This window comes from Bombina bombina, chromosome 3 (assembly GCF_027579735.1).
Source record: "Bombina bombina isolate aBomBom1 chromosome 3, aBomBom1.pri, whole genome shotgun sequence".
Classification (NCBI taxonomy): Eukaryota; Metazoa; Chordata; class Amphibia; order Anura; family Bombinatoridae; genus Bombina; species Bombina bombina.
This window is the reverse complement of record NC_069501.1, coordinates 795,788,099-795,803,124: the sequence shown is the minus strand read 5'-3', so window position 1 is coordinate 795,803,124 and position 15,026 is coordinate 795,788,099. Positions and strand designations below refer to the sequence as shown.

The 15,026-nt window shown below is 42.9% G+C and overlaps 1 protein-coding gene across 1 annotated transcript in view; it reads right to left on the bottom strand.

The window, feature by feature from the left end:
• Nucleotides 1–15,026, bottom strand: part of VWA3B (von Willebrand factor A domain containing 3B) — a 486,211-nt gene that overhangs the window by 205,729 nt on the left and 265,456 nt on the right. The window contains exon 21 of the mRNA XM_053707714.1: nucleotides 254–444. Coding sequence (XP_053563689.1) covers nucleotides 254–444 — 191 coding nt within the window. The remainder of the gene's footprint in view (nucleotides 1–253; nucleotides 445–15,026) is intronic.

Sequence of the window (15,026 nt, the reverse complement as noted above, 5' to 3'; positions counted from 1 at the left end):
ATGTGCTGTTTTCCACATCTATTGGAAATTTGTTTTGAGTGCCACTTTGGAAACTAGTGTTATAGGTTCATTATCCCTGTTCTAGGAGAAAAAAGCATAGTACATAAAAAAAAGCCAAACATGCCAATAGAAAACTACATCAGTTGCTGGGACATCTAAACAACACTATGAACGGAGTGAGTTACGCACAAGGTTACATCAACATTTTAATCAATTTTATTAACGAAAATGAAATTGCTAAAGTGTACTTTACCTTGTTTTCTAATGTCTCCATCACTAAATGAATTGTTTTTTCTTGACTTCTCTGCATCAGGCTGATCTTTAAAGGAAGAAGTTTTGCTTCGTTCTGCTATTACAAGGTTCTCCTGTGATTGGTTGTGGTGTCCCTTTTGTTTCTTTTTTTCTTTTGGATGTGTAAGGGGCTGAACAAATTGGATATTTGGGCTGAAATTCAAGGCATATGAGGAAATGCGACATTACTGGACATCTTATGCCATTATCACAATCTAGTATTTTGAAGAAAAGTCACACAAATAGACAACCATGTAAGCTTTGCTTTTATAACTAATTATGAAGATTACAACTGGGATATAATCTAGCTCATTGCTGTAAAATAATCTCATTGATTTTTAAAAATACTGTCAATTTGGATTGTTGTGAATGCTGCCATGTCATTATAAGGCTGGAGATCTCTGGGAACAAGAACACCATATTTCCTTAAGGCTGGAGATCTCTGGGAACAAGAACACCATATTTCCTGAATCATAAGAACTGTGACTCTGTGTCACATAAGGGACAGTAATGAGATACAAAGGTAATTTAGGTAAATAAGGTAAATGTAAAGTAAAAATGTCATTGTTTAACTACCACCTGCTCTGGTTAAATATCAGGCCATTTACATTTACTTTATCCACCCTCTTGAAGAAGATTATATGCAAGCTGCAAGTACTACTTAATAATACCGGTACATTACAGCAGAATGTGCTTGCCATATATCCTGACACATTTGCAAACCAAAATAATGACATATATCTATTATTATTATTATCATTTATTTGTATAGTGCCGCCAAATTCCATAGCACTGGGTACAATGATAGGGGTATACAATGACAAAGCTAAACCCATGCTTATTTGAAAGTTGCTTAAAGTTATGGTAAATTCAAAACCTCACTTTTCTCTCATTAGATGTAAATCGAAAAAATAATAGTAGTTTCATTGATGAAAAACTGCAATTTGCAAACTTACTTTTGTAATTGCTATAAAACCGCTCCGACCACCCCGACGCTAAGACTTTTTTTTTCTTCATATGACGTTTTTGCCCTTATCCAATAAGATTTGTGGCATTTTGACATGAATCAATGTAAAAAAAAAACAATAAAAACCCGATCCTTTGGGCATGCGTTCCATACTTCAGTTCTCACGGCTCAGATTGAGTGATTCATTGTAGTCTATGCAGAGTAAAGAGAAGCATTGTGCATCAGGGTCGGCTCCAAGGGGGGCATTGGGGGGCAATGCCCACCCAAATGGAATGCTGTGCCCCCCAGGGCAAAAGCAGTGATTTAATTTTTTTTTAACATTTTAAAAGTGACAGAACGTCCAGAGTCCCAAATGTCGCATAAACCATTTGCGGCCACTGGACCCTGGAGATCCGCCACTTAGGAGAGCCCGGCTAATCTCTTTACTCTCCTCTATTTACAACCAGATAACAAATAAAGTTGCATTTCCCTGCTGGTGCTCTCACAGTTAACCTAGGACTTGCACTGCCCCTCCTCCTGCTAGCCCACTTACTACGGAGCTGAAGTGTGTGTGTATATATATATATATATATATATATATAGTGTGTGTATATGTATGTGTATATATATATATATATATATATACAGTATATATATATATATATATATATATATATATGTGTATATTCATACTGTATATACTGTGTATGTGCTGGTAAATATCATTAATAATATCTGTACAAGTAATGTACTGCTTGGCACTCAAACTTATTGTCACATAAAAGCTTATTTGATCATTAGTAGGGTCATTGGTAGAGCTACACATGCAAACAGTGTCCACTGGCTGTGTCATATGTGGGAGACATTCCTGAGATATGACAAATGTAACCCCTGCACTGCCATAAATCTGGTAAATGTAACTGCTGCGGCACTACCAGACATCTTATAAATGTAACCCCTATACTCCTTGAGATATGACACATGTAACCGCTGCACTTCCAGAAATATAAACAAATCTAACTCCTGCACAGCCAGAGATCTGATAAATGTAACCCCTGGACTGCCACAGTAGGTCTGCTCTTATTTTATTTTTTATTTTATTTTTTTAAAATATTTTTATTGAGGATTAGAATATACATACAGACAATCCACTATAACAAATCAAACAGTATAAAATTTACATATAATGTATTCCTTAGTGTAAAAGAAACATTAACCCCTTAAGGACCAGCGACGTACCCTGTATGTCGCTGGCCTTTTTTTGGGACTTGATTGTTTTATACCGTGGTCTTGCCACCAGCGTTGAGACTGCTCTATTCCACAAAGCCTTCTGGAGGGAGCGCATTAATAGCGTGTTCTTGCTAGACTTGTGCTATTATGTCCTGAAAAAACCCTTAACGACCAGTGACATACAGGGTATATTGTGGTCATTAAGGGGTTAAAGCAAGAAGGCACAAATATGTGGACAAAAGAAAATAGGATTAGTACAACATTGTTACCAACTATCTAAGCGACAACTACTTGATAGGTCTGCTCTTATTTTGACTCTCATACATGCTTTTTAAATGCGTGCCCCCTTGTGAAAAAAAAAAACGCCCCCCCATTTCATTCGTTCTGGAGTCGACCCTGTTGTGCATGCGCAAATCTGCGCCCTTTCTATTCACGGCTCTGTATGTAAACAATGAATCATGTTATTAATTTTAATGTTTTAGGTTAGTCATCATTACAAAGATGTACATTTATTTTATTTAAGATAATCTGCACATTTGCTTTCAGCAAATGTGCATAGTAATGCCTCATGCAAAATCTGCACAATGATGCAATAATAATACACATATTAAGATACCCTTAATTTTGTCACTTAGATAGACCGTGTCACAAATGTTGGTTTAAAGGAAAGTGTTGTAGGACACACACTTCTATTACCTTGTGAATCTTTCAATATAATTAAGGGAAAGGGGGAGAGAGAGGGGGAGGGGGAGAGAGAGGGGAGAGGGAGAGAGAGGGAGAGAGAGAGAGGGAGATAGAGAGAGGGAGAGAGGGGAGAGAGAGAAGAGAGAGAGGAGAGAGAGGGAGAAGAGAGAGAGAAGTTAGAGAGAGAGAGAGAGAGAGAGAGGGGGAGGGGAGAGAGAGGGAGGGGAGAGGGAAGGGAGAGAGAGAAAGAGAGAGAGAGAAAGAGAGGTATTTAACCCCAGTTCATGTATTGTGAACGCCCATTTGAATAACCCACGAGCCGCCGCTGCCCCTAACCAAACTGCCTTGTGCCCAAGAATTAACGTCTCTTTTTCTCTTGCATGTGGTACGACTTCATGGCATTCCTGTGAATATTGTTTCCGACAGAGTTCCACAGTTCATCTCTACCTTTTGGAGAGCCTTTTGTAAGTTGATTGGAATCACTGTTTCCTTGTCTTCTGGCTACCATCCTCAGACCAATGGACTAACTGAGAGAGTAAACCAGGATCTTGAAGCCTACCTTAGAGCCTTTGTCAACGCTTGCCATACCAACTGGTCTGAGTTGTTATCCCTAACTGAGCTGGCAAGAAACACTCCTTGGAACTCTTCTCTTAGATGTTCTCCATTTCAAGCCGCAGCAGGGTATCAACCTCGTGTCTTCCCTCTTTCTGCTCAGTCCACTGGGGTTCCTGCTGCAGACCGACACGTCACTGGACTCACCACTCATTGGCAACGTATTCGCTCTCAGCTACATTCAGCTGTCTCTAGATAGAAGAAGTTTGCTGATCGTCATAGAGCTTCTGTACGTGCCATCCCAGTGGGTGAATGTGTTTGGATCTCTACTCAACATATTCGTCTACGTCAACCCTGTCACAAATTGGGGCCTAGGTTTATCGGCCCTTACAAAGTCCTGAAAAGACTGTCTCCTGTTGCCTACAAAGTGGCCTTGCCCAAAAGCCTGCGCATACACCCAGTCTTCCACATCTCACTACTGAAGCCTTACATCAAGAATAGATATACCCGGCTCCAAGCTCCTTCTCCTCCGCTCCTGGTCCATGGTGACCCTGAATATGAGGTAGCTAAGATCCTGGATTCCAGATACAGGCACAGACAACTGCAGTATCTGATACATTGAAAGGGTTACTCTGTGGCAGATCGTTCCTGGGTTCCTTCCCGTGATGTGCATGCTCCTTCTTTGGTCTCCAGATTCCATGCTGCTCATCCTTTGAGGCCAACTCTGGTTCCCGGAGAGAACCCTTGAGAAGGGGGCTATGTCACGCTGCGCCGCTCTAGCAGTTGCTAGGGGAGCAGTGTCTCCTTCCCTGCTCGTTGCCAGGGGTTGTGTCGGGTCCGGATCCGTGTGGCGCTGACGTCATCGCCGCACACTTCTCTCTCCCTGATGCCAGTCCTGACGCCTGTGGTACGAATCCTGCGCCTATGTAAGTTCTGTCACAACAATCTATCACTGCCCAAGTATAGGTGTTACTTTTTGTGCTCCTGGGTGTGATAGATCGTTGCTTCAATTAGCCTATTCGTGTATGAACCCTGCCTGTCTGACTATTCTGCCTGTTTCACCCCTAAATTGCTGAACTCTGCTTGTCTGACTACTCTGCCTGTTTAACCCTTAAATTGCTGGATTGATTACTGCTGCTGAACTCTGCTTGTCTGACTACTCTGCTTATTAACCCCTATTGTTCTGGATTGCCTCTTTATTGCCAAACCCTGCCTGCCTGACCATTCTAGTGGTGTGCCCTTGGACTGCTTTACCGTTGCCAAACCCTGCCTGCCTGACCATTCTAGTGGTTTGCCCTTAGATTGCTTTACTGTTGCCATGGCCTGCCTGTCTGACCATTCTAGTGATTTGCCTTGGACTGCTCTGCCATTGCCCCTGTCCTGCCTGTGGTGAGTGCTGCCTTCCTCATCTTACTAACTTTCTCTGCTCTGGGATATTCCCTATCATTCCGGCTCGATGCCGGGATAACAAGACTACTGGCTGAGTTTGGTCTAAAAGAGGAGTATCCCACGAGCATTACAGCACACACACAAAAATAAAGTCCAAAAAACAGGCGAAGATTGCCACTTTATGTGAATAAAGATCAGGAACAGTAAGAAAAAAGGATGTGAGGTCAACATAGCACCATAAACTAACTTAAGGTCAGCTCAATAGTGAACAATGATTTGCCAGACAAACACACTGTATAACAAATGGTGAAAGATGTAAAAGATTTCAAACATACTCATGCATTTATTTAGCCTACATGCTGCTACTTCTAAATCCAATTTATATATAACTAAAATACAAAATAAAAATGATAAATTATTATGTCATTCCTAAATACACAGCTATACAAAAATACGAATACAAAATCTAAATGTTTATATTTTGTATGACCCATACAGCCACTCTTTACATTAGGTAGTTAGTGAAAAGTGGTTATAAATGTTCTTGTTTGTTACATATATTATAGGCAATGTACATAGACCACAGTGTCTGGGGAAGAATCCAAATGTACAGCTCATTCAATACAACTTGTTTATTTAATTATTTGAGAAAACTCTCAGTTACATTATATCTCACTAGGTCTAATAGCAACAAAGGAGATGCTAAAGTTTCAAAAAGCTCAAGGGCTTGAGGCTAGGGCAAAACTCGATGGCCTCTAACCAAACACCTCTCTCTGTTTGGTTATCCCTCAGTCACTGCTATTCAGTTAAATTGATTATGACTTTTTATGATCTTATATCCCATGTAATCCCATACACAAGTGCAAGCAAAGAACCTGCAGTCACAAACACAGAAAGGTGTATCATCTAATCAGAAGAACTTTATAAAAAACTACATTTGCCTCTTAAGACCTGAGGAATATTATCACGTTTCTTTTTTAGTAGAAAGTTTCTCTTATTGAATGCTGCAGATTAGCACAGTCATGTCTGCCAGGTCACTATTCCCCAGTGTCAGAGCATTTCTAAGCAATCATTGAAATATGTCAAAATGGTATTCTTCTGTAGAATATTTATATGAGCCAACACAAGCTACCATATCAGAAGGAATCATGACATCCCTACTCTTATATAGATTTGGCTCTCTTATGGCCATTATGTTTGAGAGTAATTGTGATTAGTATCTTTACTAGCATGAGCCAGTATTAACCAGATCTTATAGCATAAACAGTAATGCATTAGTTTACAGTATACTAGGCATGTGTGTTTTTTGGGGTTTTCAATTTCACTAATTTGTATTAGTGCTATAGTACTTATTATTAACTTTTTAACTTTAAGTATATGTATCTGATAACATTACTTTCTAATGACATCCAATATGACAAGGGCATATATTTGGTTTGTTTTGCCAATGATCATATGTTACATTAGACAATTCAGTACTCAGTATTAAGTCAAAAAGTGTTGTCGCACTATCCTGCTCCACTTCTTCACATAGCCCCGGCCATGCTAGTAGGAGGCTAACGAAAAATTTGGACAAACCAATTTGTTGGCTATGCACAGCTCTAAAAATCAGAATTCATAATAATATTATGTTCTACTAAGGAGATTGTCACTGTTTTTATTGTGTTAACTTTTTTCTGTTGTATTATGAGTTTTGCTTTTTTTTAAGTTTTTATAATAACTTAAATTATGCTTACCTGATACTTTTTTTTCTTCTGATGGAAAGAGTCCACAGCTGCATTCATTACTTTTGGGAATTAAGAACCTGGCCACCAGGAGGAGGCAAAGACACCCCAGCCAAAGGCTTAAATACTCCTCCCACTTCCCTCATCTCCCAGTCATTCTGCCGAGGAACAAGGAACAGTAGAAGAAATATCCGGGTAAAAGGTGCCAGAAGAATAAATAGCGATGCCCTACATAAAAAATATGGATGGGGAGCTGTGGACTCTTTCCATCAGAAGAAAAGAAAATTATCATCAGGTAAGCATAATTTAAGTTTTTCTTCGTAAATGGAAAGAGTCCACAGCTGCATTAATTCCTTTTTGAAAACAATACCCAAGCCACAGAGGACACTGAATGCCAAGACGGGAGGAAACAATAGGCGGCCCATTCTGAGGGCACCAAGCCTGAACCCCTACCCAACAAAAACCTTGCTTCGTCCGAAGCCAAGAAAACTTTGAAAAGGAAAAGCCCCAAGGACACTGACCCACAGATAGTCCAGAAGCCTAGCTAGAGACCACAAAATCAGACTCAACTGAGCCAACAGTCCTCCAGGAGACAACGTCGCCCAACAGTCGGTCCCTCACCACTCACACCTCACTAACAAAGGGAACACCAGCCTAAACTCCCAAAGGGATAGGGCAAGGAAAAATCGAAGGGAAACCAAAAAGGTCACAGCAAAATTCCTAGAAGGAAAACCCCCAATAGCTAATCCAGCTCACAAAGACTCAAATGGGTCCTGACAAACAAAGGGAGGTTACGCCCAGACCAGGCAGAAACCAGAAGTTTAGGACTGTGGATCGGAACATAGAAACTCTTCTCTCAACATTGTGCAAAGCACCAAAAGACAACTGAAGACGAAGTACTCACATCATCAGAATGTAGAATACTGAAGTATTCCAACACAAAAATCGAATAACAGACCCAGATGAAAAAACCCTGAGTCAAGAACACGCAGCCATCATCAGGATGACACAGAAGAATACTTGCTGAGAAGTAAAAAGTGGCCAACAAGAGAACAGATTGCCAAAAAGAAAACTCCCAGACAGAGAGCACACTCTAGGCAATCTAAGCCGCCAGACCTACACATAGGTCTCCAAAGGAGGAAGCACATAACCTCAACGAGGCCCACTGCACCCCCAAGAATGAGAGGTTACAACCAGAACTAGAAGGTGAATTGGAACCCTGGACCTCCTGCATGCAAACCCAGGGAGCTAGCAACTATGCCAACCTAGATCCGAAAGGATGTGAACGCATCTCAGAACCTACTCCCAGCCGGGCCAGCCCAAGCGTCGGCAGGTCTGAACAGGGGAACAGAAAAACCCCAACACCAGCTCAAAAACGAGCAGAGGAATGTCCACAGCCATCCCAACAGAGCACAGGTGCCAACTCGACTCCTTAGGAACAGACGACAAGGCTGTAGACCCAAAGGAATCTAGCAAAGGGCCCAACATAATCTTAACACAGAGCCAGAAAGACTTCAGATGGAACGTAAAAACCCAAAGAGAATACCCCTCTCTGCAAGGTTAAGGCCAGAAGAATAAATAGCGATGCCCTACATAAAAAATATGGATGGGGAGCTGTGGACTCTTTCCATCAGAAGAAAAGAAAATTATCATCAGGTAAGCATAATTTAAGTTTTTCTTCGTAAATGGAAAGAGTCCACAGCTGCATTAATTCCTTTTTGAAAACAATACCCAAGCCACAGAGGACACTGAATGCCAAGACGGGAGGAAACAATAGGCGGCCCATTCTGAGGGCACCAAGCCTGAACCCCTACCCAACAAAAACCTTGCTTAGTCCGAAGCCAAGAAAACTTTGAAAAGGAAAAGCCCCAAGGACACTGACCCACAGATAGTCCAGAAGCCTAGCTAGAGACCACAAAATCAGACTCAACTGAGCCAACAGTCCTCCAGGAGACAACGTCGCCCAACAGTCGGTCCCTCACCACTCACACCTCACTAACAAAGGGAACACCAGCCTAAACTCCCAAAGGGATAGGGCAAGGAAAAATCGAAGGGAAACCAAAAAGGTCACAGCAAAATTCCTAGAAGGAAAACCCCCAATAGCTAATCCAGCTCACAAAGACTCAAATGGGTCCTGACAAACAAAGGGAGGTTACGCCCAGACCAGGCAGAAACCAGAAGTTTAGGACTGTGGATCGGAACATAGAAACTCTTCTCTCAACATTGTGCAAAGCACCAAAAGACAACTGAAGACGGAGTACTCACATCGTCAGAATGTAGAATACTGAAGTATTCCAACACAAAAATCGAATAACAGACCCAGATGAAAAAACCCTGAGTCAAGAACACGCAGCCATCATCAGGATGACACAGAAGAATACTTGCTGAGAAGTAAAAAGTGGCCAACAAGAGAACAGATTGCCAAAAAGAAAACTCCCAGACAGAGAGCACACTAGGCAATCTAAGCCGCCAGACCTACACATAGGTCTCCAAAGGAGGAAGCACATAACCTCAACGAGGCCCACTGCACCCCCAAGAATGAGAGGTTACAACCAGAACTAGAAGGTGAATTGGAACCCTGGACCTCCTGCATGCAAACCCAGGGAGCTAGCAACTATGCCAACCTAGATCCGAAAGGATGTGAACGCATCTCAGAACCTACTCCCAGCCGGGCCAGCCCAAGCGTCGGCAGGTCTGAACAGGGGAACAGAAAAACCCCAACACCAGCTCAAAAACGAGCAGAGGAATGTCCACAGCCATCCCAACAGAGCACAGGTGCCAACCCGACTCCTTAGGAACAGACGACAAGGCTGTAGACCCAAAGGAATCTAGCAAAGGGCCCAACATAATCTTAACACAGAGCCAGAAAGACTTCAGATGGAACGTAAAAACCCAGAGAGAATACCCCTCTCTGCAAGGTTAAGGCCAGAAGAATAAATAGCGATGCCCTACATAAAAAATATGGATGGGGAGCTGTGGACTCTTTCCATCAGAAGAAAAGAAAATTATCATCAGGTAAGCATAATTTAAGTTTTTCTTCGTAAATGGAAAGAGTCCACAGCTGCATTAATTCCTTTTTGAAAACAATACCCAAGCCACAGAGGACACTGAATGCCAAGACGGGAGGAAACAATAGGCGGCCCATTCTGAGGGCACCAAGCCTGAACCCCTACCCAACAAAAACCTTGCTTCGTCCGAAGCCAAGAAAACTTTGAAAAGGAAAAGCCCCAAGGACACTGACCCACAGATAGTCCAGAAGCCTAGCTAGAGACCACAAAATCAGACTCAACTGAGCCAACAGTCCTCCAGGAGACAACGTCGCCCAACAGTCGGTCCCTCACCACTCACACCTCACTAACAAAGGGAACACCAGCCTAAACTCCCAAAGGGATAGGGCAAGGAAAAATCGAAGGGAAACCAAAAAGGTCACAACAAAATTCCTAGAAGGAAAACCCCCAATAGCTAATCCAGCTCACAAAGACTCAAATGGGTCCTGACAAACAAAGGGAGGTTACGCCCAGACCAGGCAGAAACCAGAAGTTTAGGACTGTGGATCGGAACATAGAAACTCTTCTCTCAACATTGTGCAAAGCACCAAAAGACAACTGAAGATGGAGTACTCACATCGTCAGAATGTAGAATACTGAAGTATTCCAACACAAAAATCGAATAACAGACCCCGACGAAAAAACCCTGAGTCAAGAACACGCAGCCATCATCAGGATGACACAGAAGAATACTTGCTGAGAAGTAAAAAGTGGCCAACAAGAGAACAGATTGCCAAAAAGAAAACTCCCAGACAGAGAGCACACTCTAGGCAATCTAAGCCGCCAGACCTACACATAGGTCTCCAAAGGAGGAAGCACATAACCTCAACGAGGCCCACTGCACCCCCAAGAATGAGAGGTTACAACCAGAACTAGAAGGTGAATTGGAACCCTGGACCTCCTGCATGCAAACCCAGGGAGCTAGCAACTATGCCAACCTAGATCCGAAAGGATGTGAACGCATCTCAGAACCTACTCCCAGCCGGGCCAGCCCAAGCGTCGGCAGGTCTGAACAGGGGAACAGAAAAACCCCAACACCAGCTCAAAAACGAGCAGAGGAATGTCCACAGCCATCCCAACAGAGCACAGGTGCCAACCCGACTCCTTAGGAACAGACGACAAGGCTGTAGACCCAAAGGAATCTAGCAAAGGGCCCAACATAATCTTAACACGGAGCCAGAAAGACTTCAGATGGAACGTAAAAACCCAGAGAGAATACCCCTCTCTGCAAGGTTAAATCTCAGTTCCAAAGAAAAGGACCACACCTCCATAAGAGGAAAATAAGCCCCCACCCTAAGAAAAAGAATGGGGCCAGAAAGGCAGAGCACCTACCCACAGACACGACGCCACAGACTAAAGGAGAGATCATACCTCCAACGCAAACGAACATGTAAGGAATCCCCCTAAAAATGTTGCTTGCTAACACACATCCAATGTGCAATAGTTGCCGCAGTGACACTGCAAACCCATTTGCCTGCAGAGCAGTGAATCCAGAAGGTTACTACAGCAAGCTGACCAAGAGAAACCGACCATTAAGTGGTAAGTCAAGCCCAGTGAGCATCGGCATTTAGAAATTTAGAAAACCATGCCAATCATGACCAGGTCAATTAGTCAGAGTAAAAGTCATAGCCCACGTTTCCTGGAACTGGGGAACCCCGAACCAGCCCTAGAGCCTAAAAGTCTGGTCACACCTGCAACGGGATCCACAAGGGAAAACGCTGAGTGAAGCCTCAGCAACCAGAAGCACCAGGGTGAAGATAGGTCCGAGCCCCCAATTGTTTAAACAAACAATAACCGAGAATTTAACACCCTGTCTGATATAAAAAACAGACCCACAGGGAGACATCAATGCAATATCCAGATCAAATCGGATAACGAGAATAACTTGCAAGTCCCGACCCAAAGAAGAGAACAACCCTTGCCGAAGTCCAACGCTCCAAAGGAGCTAAGGCGTAAAGAGCCGTACAACAACAATAGAGCCACAGGACCACAAGCAAGGGCATACCTCGAGGCCAAAAACACTTGAGCAAAGGTTGGTCTCCACATCACCTTCATTCATCAGAGGGTTCACAGAGAGAAAAGGATGCGGAGTATCCCCAGCTCCGGTGAAGAACCCTAAGCAGAGCCCAAAGGAGACCACACCCAGAGTCCCTAAAAAAACAACCATCTCCCGGAGTGAAAACCCAGTCCCTAAAGGAGACCCAACCCTCACAGAGAAATGGAAGAACCAAAAAGGTCTCATGAAAACAGCTTGATATTGCACAGTCAATGTGCAAATAGCCGCAGCTGCTCCCAGAGCCTCAGAAGGCCAAACTGCCAAAATCAGCGGCAAGAGGGCGCTAAGCCCTCCAACCCTCCACAGCATTTGGGGAGGAAACTCTAGGTCCCGATAATATCAGACGCAAGAGAGAGTGAGGCAGCGGAACTCCACTGATCCAGTCAACCACATTGAGGGCTAATAAGGACTGAAACAATCCTTCCTGCCTCATGGACCCACAGGTCCTCTAGAATGCTTAGCTGAACTTGTTGACAAAAACAAGAAAAGCAAATGATGATATGAGAACTCAGCGCCTCGACCAAACCAGCCAGGCAGAAACTGCGCCACGTGTCGGAACATCCATGAGACAGAAAAACCACAACAGGACCAGCCTGCCGCCAGGGTCCTAACTGTCAAGTTTCATAAATCCTCCCCAAGAGGGGAAGGAGGAATGACAGACAAACATAGGACTAACATGTGCCTTAACAAACTTTCGCAGAAGTAACAGTGAGTATCGATCCCAGAAAGTTCCCGAAGGAAACATATTAACAAAAATAAAAGGCATCCTAATCGGATAAAAGAAAATATAAGGCAACTCGTAGGTTAAAGGGACATTATACACTCATTTTTTCTTTGCATAAATGTTTTGTAGATAATCTATTTATATAGCCCATAAAGTTTTTTTTTTTAAATTAATGTATAGTTTTGCTTATTTTTAAATAACATTGCTCTGATTTTCAGACTCCTAACCAAGCCCCAAAGTTTTATGTGAATACGCTCGACTACCTACTCCAGCTTGCTCCTGTTTGTGTAAAGGGTCTTTTCATATGCAAAAGAAGGGGGGGGGGGTCTTATTTGCCACTTGCAGTGGGCTTTCCAGCTACCTTTTCAACAGAGCCAAACTGACAGCTTCTAAGTAAGTTTTTAAACAGTTTTATACTGGATTTTTATATCAGTATCTGTGCATATTATTCTTTATAGTAGTGTCTATTACATGCAGTTATATGAAAATGAGTGTATACTGTCCCTTTAACACCCAAGAAGAAACAGGCCTACCCGCAGGACCAGCCAAACAGGACCCTGATCTTCCAACAAAACTGGGAAGGATCTCAATAACAGACAATTCAGGGATTACTTCGTCCGTTAAGTATAGGGTCGTCTAATAACTGAAAAACATGTCTGAGTAATATGTGAAGGCACGCTATTCTATAATGAAAGGCACAACACTCAGGGACAGCTACACCCACAGGGAACTGTACAGGCCCTCCCAAGGCCGGGAGACCTGGGACAATAGGGCACGAGCACAATCACAAATAAATGCCTGGGCTCTGCAGACAAATATTCGTCAAAAATATGTGGAAGCGAAAACATGCTGCAACCTCCGGGGAGAAGAAGCCGCCCTGCAAGGAGGGATAAACATAATCTGGGTTATCCGCATGTGTAGTAGGAGGGAGCGGTAGGGAACTCGCCTCTCGGAGGACAGAGCTCCAGAGGCGGATGGCTCAGCGGCCCCTTGATTCCCCTGAGCCCAGGAAACAAGGCTCTCTAAATACAGCATACCGAACATAACTGATTCACATGTGTCAACGAGGCCAAACCGGATTCTTCACAGGACGAAGAATCTGAATCTGAAATTTGAACAATCTCAGCATCAGAATCCTCCATAACTAGATAGAGAATATGCAAATATGGACTATAGAAAAAACAAAAACTAAACGGCACCTGACACCCCCAATGGCTGGGGCACTCACCACCTCCTATGAACCAGACCCCTGCGGACCAGAATTTCTCCGTCGCCACACGGTCAGGAATGCGGAAATGGAAGACCAGAACATAATCACGCCAGTCACAAGGTGAATTGCACAGTCCAAAAAAGCACGCCCAACCATAAGATCACGTCACTTCCAAAGGCCTTTATGTTCCAAGCCATGAGCACAGTTAACACTACACATAAGCAGATTGAATCACATAACACACATGATTAAAAAAAACCCTGTCCAATAATCCCCCTCAGGAGATATTAACCCTTGATTCCAAGATACAAAAGGAGTCCCACTAAAACCCTGTGGTCTAGTAAATCCTGCATGGTAGGCACCTCGGGTGAGATTATATAGGTGTTGTCAGTACTGTGAGGTTCCTCACAGAATCTTAAAAAGGCAAATTTAGCTTTGTGCAGGGATGTGAAGGAGACTACATATATTACAATATATTGCTATAAAAAAAATGTTTGCATGATTTCTCTCCATGCGAGTAAGGTTTTAAACATTGAACCCTTAATGAGGAAAACCAGATGTTCTTTACACTATTGGGACAATGCCTCTATTTAATGGCTACACATTTAGAGCTGCTTTGCAGTATCTATCTAGGTATGCTAAAGCATGTTGTGCACTGCCTGGTGAAAGGCTTTATGACAGGTAGTGGTGAAGGTGCGGTTTTTCAGGCATTCCTACCTTTTGTGCTGCCTAAAAGAGTGGATAATCAGAAGTGCTTTTGTAATTTTGGCATAACTTACATTGAAACATTCCATTATTACACTCTACCGATCCATTTCCACCACAGCAACAGATGTTCTCTAATTATCTAAAGTTCAGAATACTGTGCCCCCCTTCTCACCTTTAGTCACTATATTTACCCAACAAATTTCCATTACTGTCATCAATTCAAACCATAATGCCAAGTGCATTGGAGTCATATGTTCCTCTTGCATTAAGTCCCTGGTTAATTCCTGTCACTTCCACCTTAAAATGTCTAAAAAAATAAAACTAAGATTTCAATCCTTGCTAGTCACCCTTGTTTACTGCAACTCTAGCCTCTCTAGACTCCCACAATTGTGACTGCTCCCTTTGTAAGCCATCATTAATTCCTTTGCCAGATATTCCATAAACACAGCTAATCTTGCATCCCTT